General features: G+C 32.3%; 1 protein-coding gene and 1 long non-coding RNA gene across 9 annotated transcripts in view; one reads left to right on the forward strand and one right to left on the reverse strand.

Moving 5' to 3' along the window:
* Positions 1 to 86: 86 nt before the first annotated feature.
* On the reverse strand, positions 87 to 19,482 carry LOC107271079 (extended synaptotagmin-2). Of its 7 annotated transcripts, none has more exons than XM_015746673.2 (17): positions 19,345 to 19,482; positions 17,917 to 18,294; positions 17,461 to 17,601; positions 16,076 to 16,152; positions 15,860 to 15,926; positions 14,371 to 14,516; positions 14,173 to 14,293; positions 13,844 to 14,014; positions 11,696 to 11,793; positions 6,102 to 6,150; positions 5,942 to 6,031; positions 5,673 to 5,759; positions 3,924 to 4,082; positions 3,712 to 3,864; positions 3,378 to 3,495; positions 3,002 to 3,299; positions 87 to 1,892 (listed from the first exon to the last, which is right to left on the reverse strand). In XM_015746673.2, the coding sequence occupies exons 2-17, from the start codon at positions 18,238 to 18,240 to the stop codon at positions 1,565 to 1,567; spliced, it is 2,427 nt and encodes an 808-aa protein (XP_015602159.1). In that variant the 5' UTR covers positions 18,241 to 18,294; positions 19,345 to 19,482; the 3' UTR covers positions 87 to 1,564. The 7 variants fall into 7 exon arrangements, with proteins under 7 accessions (XP_015602159.1, XP_015602160.1, XP_015602156.1 ...); XM_015746674.2 differs by lacking the exon at positions 11,696 to 11,793 and adding an exon at positions 7,162 to 7,253 and having other exon boundaries at positions 19,215 to 19,350; XM_015746670.2 differs by having other exon boundaries at positions 19,215 to 19,350.
* LOC107271081 overlaps positions 16,159 to 20,414 on the forward strand; it is a 5,906-nt gene continuing 1,650 nt past the window's right edge. Inside the window, exons 1-2 of one of the 2 annotated variants that reach the window (XR_003060751.1) lie at positions 16,159 to 17,313; positions 19,371 to 19,555. This is a non-coding gene — a long non-coding RNA (uncharacterized LOC107271081). Of the gene's footprint in view, positions 17,314 to 19,079; positions 19,218 to 19,370; positions 19,556 to 20,414 lie in introns of those variants that run through there. The other variant, XR_001538511.2, reaches the window with a different exon arrangement.

Below are 20,414 nucleotides of genomic sequence, written 5' to 3' on the forward strand. Positions count from 1 at the left end.
TGATGTTCTGCTTAAAGATTTTGTTCTCAACGATACATCCTTAGAAAAGTTAATTATTTTAAGGTACAAAGGATTTTGAACCCAAGTTGCAACTGCAAGTTATCTTTATTCGTTAGCCAAAATTGTATCACTGTATGTACAATAGTGTAAAGAATAGTATGGTACAGTACACATGATACAATAAAACAATTTTATATAAATATAACTAACGTATATGTATCATGATTAGTATTTTTAGTGTATGTGTGTGTGTATATATATATATATATATATTAGGATCAACATATCAGCCATGCTTTATAGATGACGTTAACTCATTTACAAATCGCAGTGAAGCCGGCACTAACAATGATTAACGCTCATCGCTTTGTATTAATGTCCAGCTGTAGATAAATAAGATATTAAGTAAATTAAGCGTGGTTGTAATACAACAAAAATAAATGTACTAAAATAAAGTAACAAAATGAGATTTTTAAATGCTGTAAATCGTTTCAAATATGAATGATATCTCTTCACATTAACTTATGGTTACTTTGTTTCTGCTATATCAGAAGATAGCAAATGAAAAACTATTAGTAGTAGAATGCAACATATTATGTACGTTGCATTGTATATTTTTATGAAAATAATATACATACAATATCATAAGTGGAAGTCATGCTTTCCTTTTTCTGGTTCCGCTATAACTATCTCCATCAAATGTAACGCACATATTTCTTCATAATCATCTTGCATGCTTTAATTTTGAATATTGCCATATTCACATTATACCGATTGACTAAGTGTTCATTTTTGGGCGGATTATACTTTAACTATCACTGACTGATAGAAAAATCAAGAATAAAAAATATATAATTTAGAGAGGATTCATTAAACAGAAAAGAAAGTTCCTGTTCTGTAAAATGGTGAATAAGTGTTTCATCACAAAAAAAAGAGATCTAAAACGAGAAAAGTTTGCAAACTTCGATACATTTTTGCAACAACAACATTTCTTACTAGGTTATAAACAAACTGTGATTGCAAACAATATATAAAGTCAATTACATATATAATTAATGTTGCGATTGAATTATTTGATATTCCATGTAATTAGTGTCAAATAATTGTTTCCAAAGAGAGCAGCTATTAGTTCAACCATTTTAGGAAATATAAACAAAGTTGATACCTGTTAAAATCAGACTACGAATTTGCATGACTTAAATAATTTTGCTTGACACTTTTCGATGCAAATCGATGTTAATGAAAACAATTGTAATCGTTTACGCGTATTAATACATATTCGATAAGCAATACTACTACCTATAAATATCGGTCGGTAAGAATACCTTACAAACATGATTAGAACTTATTCAAACCTTGAAAGGAACTGTTTTTCGACTGGGTGGTATACAAGTTGACGTCTATTTATCTAATCGAGTTCTAATGGTACGCATCTATATATGTTTACCCAAATCTATGTCATCCACTGTGTATAAATCATCAAAATAAACTGAAAAAAGTTCATGCGTTTAAATTAGATTGAGAATTTATAAATTTCATCATTATCATCATATTTCCTTTCGCTTTAGTCCTTGCTTTCTGGCATCAAATCATACCAGCTAGTTAACGGTTGGGTCAAGTCCATATCCGCAAATGTCATATGTACTTGTCCCATAACGTTACTGCCAGTAGACAGCCAACCCTTTTGTGTGCAAACTGATATTTCAAGTGTACGAGTTTCTAGATCGGCCTGCGAAATCACATAATCAAATTGCTCGTCGAACACTGGACTGCAGTTATCTTTCATTACAGCAGTTTTCCTTTTTGTTTCTTTATGCTTATCAGGCAGAAGATAAAGCTTCACGTATGGATCTGGTATGTTGCTTGGGTCATTTTGAGGAAGTGGTAAATTGCTGTTAACATAAATAAGTTTTAAAATGATTAAAATGTGTACAATACTTAAGTGAAGATGCCATGAAAAATATTACTTAATAAGTTGTCTTGAATATAATAGAAAAAAAAAGATTTATGGTAAATTTTAAAGGCTCTCAAAGTCCTAGCAATGTTTTCTCAAGATTCAGTTTAACAAACGTTTCACCTACTCGAGCAGATAGGACTCGTTGGTCAATTAGAATGAGGTGCATACGCATCATGTTTCCAAAATTAAGGTTTCTATGGGTCGCTCTCATTAGTCAGAAAATCAATGTTCAGAATCAATATTTGTCAGAAACGGTAGATGCACAAATGCCAGTTGTGTTCCTGTTAGTTGCGGCAGTTGTCCATACAGCAGAAACTTACGTCTAGTTGTTTGACCATACCTACTGGCTCGTTCTGCTGTAGCAAGTGACAGGATCACAAATGGCGCTCGGGCAGCTTCCGTTTCTGGCAAATGACGATTCTGGACACTGATTTTCTGGCAAAACGAAAGGCGTCATATCGTGCGCTTCTTCTATTTTGACTACGGCATGACTATAAACATGTATTTTAACCCCTTGCACTATTTTGACGAGTCTGACTCGTGATGAAAATTTTAGGCCAAACATGGATGTCACGAGTTTGACTCGTTGTTCAGTTCCAGACCAAACATGAATATCACGAGTTTGACTCGTACTCGACATTTCAGGTCGAACATGAATATTACGAGTCTGACTCGTGGTCTTAGTTTTGGACCAAATTATATTATTATAATTAATCAGAATTTGTTTTCATCTTATGTAATAATTAAAGTATTTTTTTAAAGTTGTTGATTCAAATTCATTTGAATTTCACAAGAGTTCCATCGCGTGAAGTAAATACGGGCACGACTACCTTGCGCTCGGTCGTAAGAATAGGTATCAAGTTTTGGCACGCCCGCTCCACCACTCGCCTTCCACCACGACAATCGAGGCAGCCGCGCTGGGCCTGACTTTTCCCGAGGTTCCGAATAGTGCAAGGGGTTAATGGGCTGTATAAGATTACTTCAATACCACATAGATCTGGTTACTCGCCTGACAAGTATCAAATACAATAATGTTTTACTTACGCGACTTTATGGACCACAACTATCAGTTTTTGTCTAGGCACGCTGTAGCGCAATGTCAATTGAATTCTACCGAGTTTTGCTTCGCCAGCTGATGATGTCACACTGAGATTCCTGTGGATTAATCCAGGAGTAGTCTGTATTGAGAGAGCTGCAGAATCAGGAGTTATTGTCTCTTCGATTGATTCCTCAGCAACTGGGGCTGCTACAATCAATCCACCTGCAGACGAAGAGATTGCACTACTAGCAATACTGTGTACTGATTCCTTTGATGATTGCTTTCTCAATGGACTCGGAGGTACTGTAATAACATCATAATGAAAAGTAGGCAAACAATGCATTTAACGATTGTGCTCAAACTGTAATATCTAGAACTCACGGCTGCTCGAAGGCGTGTTGTTTGACTCTTGTCTTTCAATCTTTTTATTTAATTCATTTATATCATGATCATCTTCATCCTCTTCGAAAGTAGCTTCTGGTTCCTCGTATTTTAGGATCTAAAGTAACATGTAAAAGTGTTTAATAGTACTGTCATATAAACTTTACTAACAATTAAAAGAAACAGTTGCTGCATTGCAGTGAGAGAAAGCAAATCCATGTGATAGACGAAAAAATTGATATAGTTGGTTACATTGCTGGTTTAATATTACAAAACTTTCAAAAACGATTTCATACAGATCAAAACACAACACACGAAATTTATGAGAACTTACTCTGAGTGCCATTGATAGAACCAATTTTGCCTCTTCACTGGCGTGTTGTAAAGTGTATGGCTGTTGGATTATTTCTAGATTTTCTTTATCCAAAAGAAGAGACAGATTGAAACTCATTACTCCAATAATTGTGCTAGTCTTTTCATCGTGAATCTATAAATTTAGTTAAGCATGTTACGTGCGTTTTACAAATTAATAAATACTTGTAGTACCTTTATTTGCAAAGTGTCGTTTTCGGGATTGGACACCAGAAAGGTAAAACCTTGTTCCCAAACGGGATCACATGATCTCAGCATTGTGGTAGTTCTCTTACTACGATTGCTGACACTAGCTTCTAAGTAAACGTCGGGTTGCTTATTTCCTTTGAGGCACTAAAAGTAATATTGCAGTAAGTCAAATCTAATTGGACAGTTATAAATTTTAATCATATTATTGAATGAAGACATTACAATGGATATAGTATTTTTTGTTATAATATAAACTCTCGAAATTTAGAAGGTGCTCGGCTTACGATAAAGTAGGAACTATGCGTATTTATATTTATTTATTTCTTTGATAATTATTGTACTTAAGGTGTCAAGTATAAATAGCTGCCTATATATTTAATTTTGTATTCTACTTTATTTACGGTAGATCATGGGTATAGTTTCGTATGTACTGAGAGTTTAAACAATATCGTGTTAAACAAAAAGTACCATTTTATAACATTTACATGTTTTTTGCGAAGCTCTCAGTGCATTGAAACTTATACCCAACTCCCGGAATAATTGTATTATAAATTTAATCTATACGTTACATAAGAACTTTCTTAACCGATTATTTATTTACCGTAATTTAAGTTCTATCTATAGCTTTTAATGTTTTCTTAATTATATTTCAATCGTGATGATTCAATACCGTAAATTCGATTTCTGTTTGTAATTTAATTTACGATCAACGAATTGAGTTCAATATATGAAAAATGATCAAAATGTAGGCTGGTTCGTCACGAAAGGCTGCGGTGAAATCGACGTAATAGAAATTTCAGGTTATAAACGATAAAGTCCATATTCGAAGGGATGGGCCCGAAAAATAAATTTCCCAGATAACAAAACACATAATGATAGCATATCTATTTATTCTGTTATACTATATCGGACATTGTTGTCTGATAAATGTAAAATACACCCAAGAATTAACCTCCAACTCCTATTTGCAGATAGTGCATCGAGGCTGCTATCAATAGGATAAATATTTCGACTCAGAGTTATTCCTATAATTTTGCCAATAATAATTACAAGGCCTTGCTGCTCGGTTGCTGACATGTTTCCACGCACGTTACTATCTAGGTTATTTCACAATTATAATAAAATAATCATAAATATTATAGTTTTGAGGCTTCCGCGGCCATTTTTCATATGGTTACAATTGGCTTCCGCCTTGGAACCGCGTGTGGAAGTTTTAATTTGTCAACGTTTTACAAACATCGCAGCTTGCTGCTTTAGGGCTTGCAAGGCATTCTGATAATGGTGTCCCTGGGAAAGGTTTTCCCTTATGTGGGATCTCGTAGCGTTCATGCGTGGCATGGCTGGCCAGTCAGGTGTTATATTAATGTTAGTGAGTCAACCAAAAGTACAAAACCGAGAGAAAGGTTCGCCAGACAAAATAGACTTGGTATTCCTTATTTCGATTAAAATTATTTGACTGTTTTTGAATTTTCAACGGATTCTCATGTTTTCTATTAGGATATGTTGATCTAGAAAGGGTAGTTTTTCGTTGCATTTGTGTTCTATGATGAACTGTATGTGGGGTAGCTGAGCCAGCCAGGAGCCAGCCCATGGTCATTCGTGACGTTTTCTCATAGTATTGTTACAGTTCATATTGAGATTAAAGTAAAACATATTAACCACATGTACAGAATAAATGATAAATAAATATTCGCGCTAGTAAAATTTTTGTAAGTAATTTGATTGGAAACTCACCGGTAAATTTTTGGCTGAATCGATATAGAGAATCAAAAGCGCAGAGCTTAGCGAGGTAACTCGAAGTTGATGAATTTCGTTCAAAGCCTGTAAACACACATGAAAGTTGTATAAGAACCGTAAATTATTCAAGAAGCATATAAATAAAAAGTTGAAAGAAGAATCGTTACACTGCTGTCGTAATTAGATATATATTACAAATAAAATTCAGAGCTGATACTTTTTATTATAATAAAATCGTTTATTAATAAATAAAAGCATCAACGTACCGCCGATAAATCAGATACATTTTTAGTGAGTTGAAGCCAAGTCAGACGTAAGTGGACCATTCCATGTTTTGCAAATTCCAGAGCGACCCACTATGAACATAATCATAATTCGTTAAAAAATGTTCATCGACGTTAAGAAGTAATAACGGGTGCAACTCACCGTATCTATCGTTCCCTTCAGCTTAACACGGTTAACTTCGATAGTGGCTCTGTTTATTAATAGAAAATTGCATCGTTACTTTCACATATGTATATGTAACTTTACGTTCAGCATTTATTTGATAACTTTGATATGATATGCAATGGCGATGCAACGATAGGGTTCGTATAGGCATAACCACCTATAAATATTCTTACTCATTCTGTGGCAAAAGAGGCTGCATTTTAATGAATTAGGCAAAAATGGGATTGATATATTGAACAACCGACAATACAATAGCCATGCGGAAAACCAAACTCATGTCTAAGCTACTTTTTCCATGAATAACGATAAGTTTCATTAAGGAATCTACGAAGGATGTATTAGCTATCAAAATCATAAAACGCTCGAATTTCATTCATAAACTTAGTTAATGTCAGAGTTATTCTTATATAAAATAAATAAAAAATGAAAGAGGTTTTTGTCTAATTTTTCCTTATACAAGTCACGTTTCACGCTGGATAGATTTAGTCGAATTCGAAATTAATTCCTTAATTATCTCTTTAAAAATTGCATAATGTAAGTGACTGTAGAGCTTGTAAATATATGTATGTTATGTATATGCGGGAAGAGTTGTTATACAGAAAATTCAAAAAAATGATTCTCATGGTTATGAAATCGATCAACAATATCAGCAATGCTCAATCCTCTTTTTTTTTTTAAATTCATAACAGCCATTTTAAAGTTTGTCCCTTTGGTTTTTTTGAATATCTTCATAGAAACTATATCGTTCACCGGTAAACCATGCTTACGCGTAAAGACATGAAAATGTGATTAATTCTTGTATCAATGCAAAAGGTCTCGGACACCTATAGGAATCTGTACAAAAGTAATAATTTTGGAATTGGAAATATTTTTCCTAAAGGTATAATCTGCATATAGTAGATACTGCAAGGGTAGAACTATAATAGTGTGGCTGGATGTGTAGCTGTGGCAAGGAAAGATACTAGCTGTCTACGTTTGCTTTGTGTCCCTGTGATTTGCGCATATAGCCTGCATTGCTGTGTCTTGGACAAAATACCTGCCGAGAGGATCATCCTGACCAGTGTTGTCTTTGTCAAAGAGCCGCGCGGTCACCCTGCTACAATGGCCCACACCATCTTGCACCACAAACTGCCACCACACACAACAAACCACTTCTTTAGTTATATCATTCTCCAACAATCACCTTTAACCTTCTGGGTTAATTAGTACCTTCACAATACATGCTTTACGTTATTTTATGTTAGACACTTAATTGCGAATGATATCAACAGAAAAATCTTGGGATTCGTTAAATACGAAGGGAATAGCTAATATAATTGGATTCTAGCCATTCTTTTGTTCCTATACAGGGTGGCCAATAACACCCGTTAGAGCTTTAAAGGGCTGATAGTGGAGAATATTTCAAATCAAAAGTTCCTCTATAAATTTTTTCCCCGATGACTATTTACCAAATTATGAACAAATGAAGTCGGTCAATCACAGAGCGCGTGGGCACCACGGGGAATTTCGGAACAACGTGCGCGGTGTATAGCTTATGAATAGGTTTATTAAGAACAAATTTATAAATAAATAAGATCATTAACTAAAACTGCTTAACAAATAATTTAAATAACAAAAAATATAGACGTTAATGAAATTGTAATGTGGTTGGATTAAGAATTATTAGGGAAAAAGTAAGAGGGTGGAGAGGGGTTGGAGTCGGTATAAGAATCTCTCTTTAGTTATTAAATAATGTTTTATTTATAGTTATTAAGTTATTTTTAGGAAGGCCGATTAACTTCGATTAACATGGCTAGGGATCCATGAAGCTTTGCTATCAGATCTAGCTCATCTTCCTGCAATTTGAACCCGAATCGGAAAGCTGAAGTTAATCGGCCTTTCTAAAAATAATTTATAGCCTATTATATATAGTTATATAATATTATATATTATTATAAGTTATATAATTTATAGCTTATTATATATAATAAGTAAATAGCCATCTGAGAAAAAAAATAAAAGAGGAACTTTTGATTAAAAATATCCTCCACTATCCATCCTTAAAAGCTCGAACGGGTTGTTATGAGACACCCTGTGTACTGTGAACATTCACATTTTAATTTCATTATGTTAATCATTACACAGGGATCTTTCAGTCCAGCTAATACAGACAGTCAGAGTTAATTTTACATATTTAAGTTTATAGTTGGGTTTTTTTTATATTCATATTCGCTATACCGAGTGTACGGTGTTTAAAAGCATGTATAATGTTTTTGATTCACGTGATAATCGAGTGATATATGCGACTGTAAGCCTGCAATAACGCAATGCTCGGTAGAGTCTCCCCATTATAAAAATATTAGGATAAAACGATATGTCATCAGTCATGACCGTGTTTCACAATGCCGTCATAAAAATATATTTTGAGCATATAATATTTATGTGCTGGAAATATTAAAAATGCTAATATTTAATAGAGGCATACGTATAAAATGTATCGACATCCTTTTCTACTGTATGAAAGACTTTGACGTTCTAAACGGTCGTGACTAAAGAAGAAAAAAAGGGAGGAAGGTAAATAAAATAATAAATAAAAAATATAAGCATTCCCAAACGTTGTTCACTTAACAAATCATAGTTTCTGCTACACTTTCTTAACTACAGTTTGTTTGTCCCAATTTTTTACAAAAGCTAATGAGGCCAAGCGGTGTGAGACCAGACACTCTCCATGCAACATTTTTCCGTGGCATGTGATAACCATATATTGCACATGTTAGTCAGGTGTTTTCCATTTATTGTGGATGTTGTATATATGTATAGTCGGTTCATGAGTTCAATGCGTTTTTATGACAGATCGAAAACAATCAAGTCCCTACCAAGTAACATGTCGATTAGCAATAAAGTTTTCCTTACAAATTATGCATGCGTATGAAATATATATTATATTTTATCATATGGAAAGCTGCATGTTATTTCCTAAGGATTGCACTGTTTGCGAACTGTCAGATAAACACTGAACTGTCAATAAAGTGACCGACGATCGACAATAAAGTTTTAACCGTTTTTTGTAATATTTCGCCATTCAAAAGAAATAAAATCTTATTAAAATTTTTCATTCACACGTGCTTTTTCAGAAAAAGAGATTGTTACGTAATTAGAAATGTTTAAATAATTTATGAGATTGCTCATTCTCCTGTGGTTTTCCTCCGGACTAAAACTGGTCTAATAAGATGGACTACTAAGGTCGCGACGATGGATCAACACAAAGTGGTCTCCGTTAAATATTAAATAAATTAGGCGATAATAGTTGATGAAAAAATTGGTAATGGAAGAGAAACCCTTACAAATCACAAATTATAATTTAATTTTTACTTTTAATATTACTTTTATAAAGAAAACTACTGTTAAATGTTATTAATAGCATTACTTTGAAACTGTATCAAATATGGGTTTGTATTGAGCCATAGGGCCATGCAAGGAAATATAAAACAACAACAATAACATTAGTCTCATAATAGTCAAACGAAAACTCGTTGAAGAAATCATGATTAAATTATATGTATAGTAATAACAGTTGTGGCCATTAAGAAACGAAAAATATACGGTGTGTTAATTTGAAAACTTCTTAGCTAAATATCTGTAAAACAATGAATTGTTGAAAAAAAATGTTTAAGACAAAAGTTATTTGATTCTGAGTAGGAAATAAGGTGATGCGATTGGTATGACCTTGGATGGCGGCGCCAAGGTCACGATAAGATCACTTTGGTTTTTTTTTCAAACAGACCGTCTACTTTTTGTTGCATATTCTTGTAGCTCGTGCCGTGGCATTTTCAAAATGGTAGCGTCAAGACTTTTCAAGTAAAGCTTTTTATGAGAGATGAGTCTCAAAAAAGTTAAACAATTGGCAGTGCCGTACGCGGAATTATAATAATATTATATAAAATATTGTAATAAAATGCCACGACACGAGCCGCATATAAGAATATGCAATAAAAACTAGGTGGTCTGATTTATAAAAACCAAAGTGATCTTATCGTGACCTTGGAATCGCCATCCAAGGTCATACCAATTGCATCACCTTACTTCCCTCCTAAAATCAAACAAATTTTTATCGAAAATGCATTATTTTAGAGATATTTAGCTGGGAAACTTTCGATTGAATACATGGTATACTTCTCCCGTTCCGTCACGGACAATCATGCTATATACTCAGAAAATTATTATTATTTGTATTGAAATTTGCTTTTTTAGAAATTAAGCGTTTAACATTATGTAAATTGATAGATCATTCGTACAAAGGAAAACCAAGTGGTTCATAATAGTGGTTAATAATCCGCCTACATATGGCGGTACAAACGTACGAAGGACTCGGCCATCATTTCTGAATAGTTTGACGAATTAAAATGAGTCTAGCCTCATTTTGTTCCTCATAAGACTTTCAATCGAAAAATATTAATGAATTTAAAAAGATCACTCAGATATTAATTGTTGTTCGGTATTCATGTTTGAATTTGCAAGGTTTTTCGAATTGAGGAAACGCTGTAAGTGTGATTTAAAATACCAGAATTGAGTTCATTTATTTTCTGCTTGTACGTCATATCAAATAGAGGTAAGATACAAAGTTTCAGAGTTTTTCATCAAGCACGATTGAAGGACCCTCGCGATTCAATTTTCCACGCTAATCCAATTTTGGTTGACTGTACCCTAAATATGAAATTTCTATTTTACTGTTAATGTGGAAGGCACACGGACAAACGGAACAAAGAAGCAAACAAATGAACATTCCACCGAATTCCGTTTAACCCTTGAAGGGCACACCTGGTGCAAATTCGGACCGAAGTAACTTCTCGTCTCTCTGAATGAAGGGAATGCAGGCGACAGTGGCGACACAAGTACGTTCAGACCACTAAGCTCGCGTGGTCGTTGGTAACAGTTGTGTTGTAAAATTAAGAAAGACACTGAAAAAGTCATCTCTCATTATGAATTTTCGACATTCTACCTCATCGTTTCATTTTTTAACCTCATCAGTTATTTAAGTTATCATAATAGAATTAATTGTAAATTACGAGAAATGCGTTTTTCCTTTTTTCTGCTTATCAGAAGTTTTATATACCTCCTACATTGCGCCTCAAGGTGTCAGAAATAGAAAGTTCGGTTACTTTTACGTTAAATGTAGGAGGTTGGCTGTAATGTAATTATACGTGTAAAATTTATAAAAAATTCAACCTCTAATTCTTAATTACAGATAAGAGATCGAATCTCTCACTGAAATAAATATTTCGACTCGAAAAAATAGCAAATAAAAAGAAAAACTTCAGCACAGGCCTATTTATGTTGAAATTTGTTATAAATAAATATTATTTTCTTCTTCATTTTTCATATTTATTACTCGATCGAAAACTGGTATTGTTATTCGGAATCATTAATTTCGAAGAAAGTTATGCTGACTCAAATACGAGAAACCCCAAATCGCATTAGTGTGCTATCCGAAGATGCGCCACCGAGGTGTGCTATTTAAGGGTTAATGCTTAAACTGGCAAAAGCAGTTTTTTCGCATTTTTTTTTCTTTTAATACGTTTAGTTTCCACTACCTTCCAAGAAAATCGTCGTCTCGAATACCCGGTACAACCGGGTCCCAGTCCCATAAGGACAGTACAGCTTCCTGACTAATGCTGGAGAAGATTGTGACCTGCATGTTACGCAATTATTTCAAGTACTTTCTCTTTAAAAAAATTTGTTCAATATATCTATTATTGTGACTCTTTCTTTCTTTCTTCTATTAAACCACTTTCATCTTTCCTCCCACATGATTAATTTGATATTATAAGGGAAATACATATTTTCAATGGTATGAAAACATTATGTAATGATATTTAAAAAACTGTGGATATTTGCTATTTGGAAATTCTTCAGAGCATATTTAAATCTTATACGCCTGGCTATAATATCAGTTCTAGATAACAAATAAAAAACGAACCCCTCGATGTAAAACTGATAACGTGGTTCAATCACAATTGAAGTTATTTAGATGAATGGGTATGTAGTATTCAAATAATTTGATCGTGGAGAATTATAGAAAAAGTCCATATCTTAGATATCAATACGCAAATTCAATATATATCTGTAAGAACTGTAATAAAGTTTAAAAAAGCATAATTTTTTAGCATGCACATGCGCGTAATACTTCACAGTAACCAAGCCAATGATACCTGATTTATCGAAACTATTTGTTCGGTTGTTCCTTGTTAGACACATTGACACGATATAATTTCTTAATATTAACATATTCTAGCAATTACATTAACTTTTACTGTATATTAATTTTTCAAAATTCATGATTAATGTGATACTTGTATGTTTACTATATGTACAATATAATTAAACCATACCGAACCAGAGACCAAAATTAATGCTACTTTTAAAGAACGTTACTGTAATACAAATAATAATTTCCATATTTAGAAGAAAGTAGAATTCTCGAGTAAATTAAATATTGCGAAATTTACATATAAATACACAAACAATTAACAATTTACAAACAATAAATATTTGTAATTATTTGTATTTACTACATCACGAAAAAACTAGTAACAGATGGGAATGGTGGAAAATATTTTGAAGACCATGTATTAATAAAGCAGGCGTTGTCCTGAGAGGTGTAATAAAAAAATTAGCCGGACTTGGTTGCTAGTTCGGTAGGATAAAGTACGAGAGAGTAAAAATAGTCTATGTTACCTTCCAAGACTCTCGTCTTCCTTGGTATCATCATAGTCCCACAGGTGAATAGTAAGCTGCTGCGCGATGGCCGAACTGATGACACACTGCGATTCCCCATACATCACGCATCACACGTCACACGTCACACGTCACACAGTCATACCAGATTAATCCATATTACAGAATTTAGCCCTTGTGATTTTAAAGTTCTTAATTACCTCTAGCATCATTTCATCGACTCTAAAGAGATGTTTTTTTTAACCAATTACCAATTAAAATCAATTACAATTCACAAAGTGCATTAGCTTATCATTGATTGCAGTGGTTGTAGATAGTCCAAATTGTAGTATCAATTTATCACAGTAATATGGTATTAATAGATATAGAAACTGATCAACAACATCTCGAAAGAACCAGCAAATATAGAAACCCAAAAATATATCACATATGGCATGATTCCAGTTTAAAGGAAAATTATCAAATACAAATAATGTATAGAAATGAAAAATATTAAATAAACGTGTATATTTCTATCTTGCCCATAACGAAGAATTGTTAGATATTTTCAAAACCATTGCAATAGAAAGTATATGGTAGTCATAAAGAAATGGAAAGAGCCTTTATAAAGTAGAATAATGCTGTCAAGAAAAGATTCTATTCCCATTGAAGTGATCTTCAGAATTCAACAAAACGAATTCTTTAGATTAATTTCAAGAATGCAGTAAGCAAAAATTACTTTAAAAAATCTCAACTGGAGTATCAGAAATAAATATTTCATTCACACGCGCTACAGAGATAATATGTGAATTAAATGATATGACGTGTGAAAACTGTATTTTACTATATTGCTAGAATAAACTGAAAATTAGATTTTGCCTCTTACCGCCAAAAAAGAACGGCCTGAAAATTCTAGTAACTGCAAGATCATTTTTTCTAACGAGCACATGCTTAGAAAAATGTGTTTCCTTTCACCAGGCTCAAAGAGATAAAAAGAAATTAAACCCCAGAAACACGATACATACCTCACACCAGTAATCCCATTTTGGATCAACCGTGTTGTCAATAGTTTTTGTGCGGAATTCTTCTGCGCCAATATTTATAACTGCGTAGGGATCGGATTTTCCTTTGCCCAACATACCAATGTCTTTTTTCATAAGATGCTTCGCTTGTACTACATGAATTCTCAGAACACCCTGTAGATAGTAAATTCTGAGTGGCTCATAATGTTATAGACGGTTATATGGCTCAAGAAAAATTTCAGTTTCGACGAAATACTGACACAACAGATTGTAATCAAGTGCTTAAATTTGGTAAAAGTATGTGGACGTAAAATATGAATTTTATTATTTACCTCTGGTTCAGGTGTCTTTAGCATCTCAGCAGGAATTTCGGGACTAAGTGGTATTGCCAATTTATTTGGCAGGACTAGAATAGCGCCAATTTGTTCGACAATTGTTTTCCGAAGTACATCACTATGTAAAGAAATTTTCTAAGTAGAAGTGGCACAAATTGTATGTATTGTGTAATAATGATGCAGAAATTAACTTACCTGAAACCGGGTAAATCCAAAACATCTACCGCTCCTACTAAATTGAAATCGATGGTAGGATTATTTAAAAAGAATATTTGTAACCCACCAATCAGCGGCATTACGGAAATCATTGGTTTCATTACTACTCTTATCATTCCGCGAATCTGTAATCAGATAATAATGGATCTGTTATTGTATAAATGATTTAGGCCATTCAAAACGAATACACCATACCGTTCAATGACATCACTTTAAAACATACGAAATTTTTTTAAGATTATGATGCATAAAATGTCGATCATAATGTGATATGTTTAAACAAAATGGCTATAAAACGAAGACTATTAGGTTTTAGTTTTGTGTAGTTCCTCGAATCACCATTCAGAGTTGATTTATGTGGAAATTATTTTTTCCTCATTCTCTTTTTACGAACTTTGCTCTTGATACCGCCTTTATACAATTATTAATGTTTAACTACAATATGAAACTCTGAATATATTTCTCTAGGCAGAATTTTCATCCATACAATTTCATAGGTAGGAAGAGAGAGGCATGAGTAGATAAGGACCTTAGCTAGAATTATTACGGATTACTGTCATATACGTTGAAATGACGGTTTAATATTAAAATAATATTATAATTAGCTTTAATACAGAGCATTAGCGTTTTTGGATATCTGGGCACAAGGGATAATAAGTCGAAGGACCTCTAAATCCTAGATGATTAACTGGACTTCAGAAATGTCTAAAGATAAGGAAGAATGTTGATCTGAATTATAGAATCAAAATAATATTTTGGAGTAACTTGAAATTTGTAAGGATGACCTTTGTACTTCAGAATGTTGAATAAGGGATTTTGCACAGGAAAATGTATATATCGAGAACGACAATCTGGACTACTTGAGTACAAGAAACGATACTCCAAATAGGTCAAAAACGTAATCATAATAGGAAACGGTTATTAGAATAATAAAATAAGAAATAATGATCCAAAGCACCTATAGGATATTTAAAACGATAAATGGAATATTTTTAAGGGGACACCATAAAAATTCTAATCAGAAATTGTTATTGTTCTTGAGTTTTCAAGGAAGTAGTATGAAAATATAAGAAAAAAATAGTCACTGCCGGAATAAGCATAATTTTATATAAAAAATTGTAGTTTACTTATATTTAATACATTAAGATGTATAATTCTCCAAAACTATAACAATAATTTACCCAAAACTACATTTTTTATGGAGTAGAGGAGATTCAAGGAGTAGAGTTACTTAAATCAAAAGGTTACAAAAGAGTTTTTCTGTTCCTAACCACTTATTTTATGAGATGAGAATGGGAATTTTAATTTTAAAAAATGGTTGCGACATTGTATCGTTTATAAATAATTTTTTTTCACGAAAATTATTGTAGTTTTGTCAATTTTATAAAATATAAAATTTCAACACTTTTTTTATTATCATTAATTCAATTACTCCCATTTTTGTACCATTTCACAGAAATTGACTCACCTGAAAATCCTTGATGCCTCCTTTGAGATTTCCGAAGGAGAAAGTAATGTCGCAATCGCCAGCATATCTGGATAATTAGTTTTATTATGAGATGTTAAGATCATACATTACTACAGTAACGTCATTTATGAATTTTGAATGGATTCATATTTTAAATATACATATATATATATATATCTGATTGGTTGATTAAGGGTATAATTATGTTATACTTACAATATGTCAGCATCTAAGATAATTTCATTCCTTGATGTATTTTTATCGTAGACTTTTATTCCGCATATTTTCGCAGGCTAGAAAGAGTTATCATATGACAAATATAATTATGCTATTTCCACATTTAATTTATATGAAAGTTTTAATCTTATTCAAGAAGTCTGATTACACGTGTTTTGTTATATCAGATGTAATAATTACTATAACTCTTCTCTATTTTTGCATCATGCGTCGTACATGTATCATAATATATCCTTATATACATGATTAATACGGATCAACTAACACAAGTTATATCTTATCTAGAAATGAAAAAAACGCTAACAACACCGTGAATAAGCGATGATAAAACATAAAAAGTAAGACGAAAGGAAGTAAGATAACTGAAATCGTGTACTTGGTTTTTCCTGTATAAGTAAATTCAAAAGGAAATGAAGTAGTATAATTATGAAATACATTTAATATTAATAAATCGTAATAGTAACAACTGTAAAAAAGCACACATAATATATAATTTTTAACTACGTTGGATCGTATAACGTTTTATTTGTACATGAAAGTCTTATTCATGCTTACTTTTTCTGCTGTATTACGAAATCCTCATCTTAAATGTAAATAAATTTCTGTAGCTGTGAGAATTTTTAATTCATACACGGTATATCACAAAGTAAGTATTTCATGTATTTGCTATGTCCGTACGTACACGAATCACATACTCTGTATGTATTTCAGTACAGTACAGTACAAAGCAAGAATTCAGCAGAACATGACGTCCAGCAAAACTGATTGTCTAATAGAATGCACCTACATAGCAATAATAAATGCTTAGATATTAAATATGTGTGTTTGTGTCCACATAACCAATACCAGGATTCTAATAAAATGTTATGTATTCTATATTATCCTGTGATAGTCTTGTTAGAGAAGTGGAATATTTCTTATCTGAGTAAGCTAATATTCATAGTCGTATCAATTTTTAATCAGCGGAATAATCACAGGTGCTAAGAGAAAATAGCGGATATAAACTTTGAACACCATGGAAAAATATTTAATATAAAGTTGATTTTGTAAAATATATGACGGAAAATTTACCATGGAAACAGTTTACAATTATGTTAGAAATTCATTGTGGGGCGCGTACGCTCCACGCTGCCTGATCGAAAAGTAAGAAAAGAAAGTCCGGCACGGAACGTGTTAATTATAATTTGATGCAGTTTTTTAAAATTAACGCCAAAATGGTTAGTTTTTCAATTTTCCGATATAACTGTACGGAACTGAAATTTTATTCTCATGTTTGTGATATCAAATATTGAAATGGACATTTCAATCACACATTAAGACTTTAAGTTAAGCATTTTCTGTTATTTCGAAAAGTAGTAACTTACAATGCGGCCCAAGACTAATCTTTCAAATTGGAATCCTTTCATTTTATAATCTGCTAATCGTTCCACAATGGCAGGTTGTATGCTTTGCTTCACTAATCCACGAACAAACTCGTTCATGCTTGGCCAGGTTTTGTATAAAATCTACAAAAAATATGTTAAGTGCATTAGTTGCATTTATATAATTTATTTGTAGTTACTAATCTAATATCAATAAAATCTTTACTATTAAGGTAAGTAGATGTCCTGATAAGATGCATTATAAGGTTATAATTGATAAATAATCGGTTTATTATATTTTAATCTATTTCAATTGTGAGTTCAATATATTGTATATACATACGCTGCATCTAGTACTGCATACAAATAAATTTGTATTTACTATTAAAGGATATTCTTCCTTGAAAAGCAATATATCTATACATCTAATAAAAGGATATATGATAAAAATAATCATACCCGATTTAACCATTCAGCACGATCAAAGTCTGGAAAGTAAACCCAAGAAGGAAGCTCATCCAATCTATTCATTATAATCTGTTTTTCTTGAGACATAGCCATTGCCTGAGCTGTTATCCTTCGTAATTCATTATCTCGTTTCTTTTCCATTTTCCATACAGAAAGAATTACAGGTCCAATGAGCCATGCAATACTCCAATTCATATAACCCCAACCCCAAATTATTCCCACTGTTGCTAATTTTGTTGCAAATGATTTTGCTAATGATAGAACTCCGCTCTTCTGATCCACTGCTTTTGTATTATTTTCATTTTGCTCTTCCATTGTTTTTATTCTTTATTCTTCTTGTTTAATAATAATGATGCAGATTTATTTCCACTGTAATTTATGAAATGGATATTAAATCCTTAATATAGTTTCCACATATCATCTGATTCTTTGTAAATGTGATACTCTCAGAATAAAAGTATCTGCAACATCATTTTAAATTAACAGTATGTCTATTTTTCAATATTAACATAAAATTATGGTAAAATCAAAATAGTATAATTGTAAAATTAAACTGAATTAAAGTTAAGAAATATTATAAAGTTTTGATACATTTAATTTAGTTACATAAAAATTATATATAGGTAATCAAATATATGCATATAGCAATGTAATGCAAACATGTATACCATGAGGTACAAATTTGAGTTACACTGCAGAATACAACTTCTTCTTGAAGTCAGCTGTGGATTGTATAGTTTTTTTACATGTAGTCTTTCAAGAAGGAGTCATAGTCTTTCAAGGAGTCGTATTCTGCAGTTTTACCCAGATTTGTTTTAGTGATAGAATCTTTTATTAATTTATTGCAAAGAATATTAAGGTGAAATAACTTCAGGTTTCACAGCATCTGATCTTTCGCAAATATATAAAAATATCACACACTAACATCAAAGGATAAAAATAGATATGACTTTTCCATTACATACTGAAAAAAATTTCTTAAAACAATATCTACTGAAACAATAAACAGTATTTGCAATGTCACATAAATAGGATCAAAACACTTGATCAAATCTTGGGCAAAGTATAATTTACTTTGAAACAAAAACTCTGTTATATATTCGTAAACTAATAATATACTACAAGCTCAAAAAAATGTACTTCTTACAGAAACATTATTTTACATTTTTGTGAACGTATGGTAGTTTAGTCAATGTCAAATCGTATTATTTTGTGGTTAGGATAATACAGTACTTAATCCTTCACAATTATTGCACGAAACCAATGAAGTATACAAAAACTGCAATTACCAGGTAACATATAAGTTCACATTAATACCAGCACTGTTTCACTCTAAGGACAACAAAATTAATAATGGATATTATAGCCTCGTAAATGACTGACCGCGACTTAAGACTATGACTGACTAAGATACATTACTCATATTCTTCTTCTTCTCCTTCCAGATCTTCGACTAAATTCCTACTCTTAGGGCAACTACCAGACCAGTACATACACTATGGTACACTACCACTGCTACTAATACATTATTTTTACACAACCATATGCTGATTCACTACTCACAAACCAAGTTGCCGAATCTCCCAACAGATGGATCGAAGGCACTGCCATCGATGGAACAGAGAATTATGTATGTATATCAACAGAATGGACTTGAATGTTCTGGCGGTACAATGGGAGATAAAAGAGATCAAAATATTAATTTTACCAAAATTATGATTTTTTTTTAGCATAAAAATTGAATTATAATTGAATATATAACTTGATAACTTATCTTGATGTTGGATATCTATTTTGTCCTTGAAACTTGGTTTTTTATATAAGGGTCTTTAGGTTTTATATCTAAAAATTTTTTCCCTTGTTTTCAAGGGGGAAAACAATGACACGTATTTTCTAATTTCAATATGATATGAAGAATTTTCGAAATATCGATTTTTTAATTTATCGACTCCAAAAAATCGGTTCTTCTTTAAATGCATTGTGCATCGTCCACTTTTCGACTAAAAGCAAAGCACTGCAGGGCAAAATGTGCAATAGGATTCACTTTAAAGTCCACGTTTTAATGGTCGAAAATTCGGTCGTTTAATAATTTGTATGCAACAATTTCTTAAATAATTTGTATTATTTCAAAAGGGGCATCTTCAAATTGAATAATTTTTTCTCTAATTTGTTATTATAGTACAGAGAATATTGTCTGAAAATTTGAAAGTGGACCGTTGAATATTTTTTGAAATAAAATTCTCAACATGTGACCGCGCTCACGATTCGCCCGCGGGCGGCGCGGGCGAAGCACGGATTCGAGCGTGTTTGGACATTTTCGAGTTATCCGAGGGAAGAGATGGGGCAAAGTGGCCACACGGAGGAAAGTGGACCTCACGAAATTCTAAATTCTGGGGTGAAGTGCACTCGTCCCAAAACTAAAATTGTGTAAAGTTTATAAAATTGTTATTTTGAACGCAGACTATGTTCTCACCATTCTCGTAAGGTTT

Source organism: Cephus cinctus, unplaced genomic scaffold, assembly GCF_000341935.2.
Source record: "Cephus cinctus unplaced genomic scaffold, Ccin1 Ccin1_scaffold0885, whole genome shotgun sequence".
Taxonomy (NCBI): Eukaryota; Metazoa; Arthropoda; class Insecta; order Hymenoptera; family Cephidae; genus Cephus; species Cephus cinctus.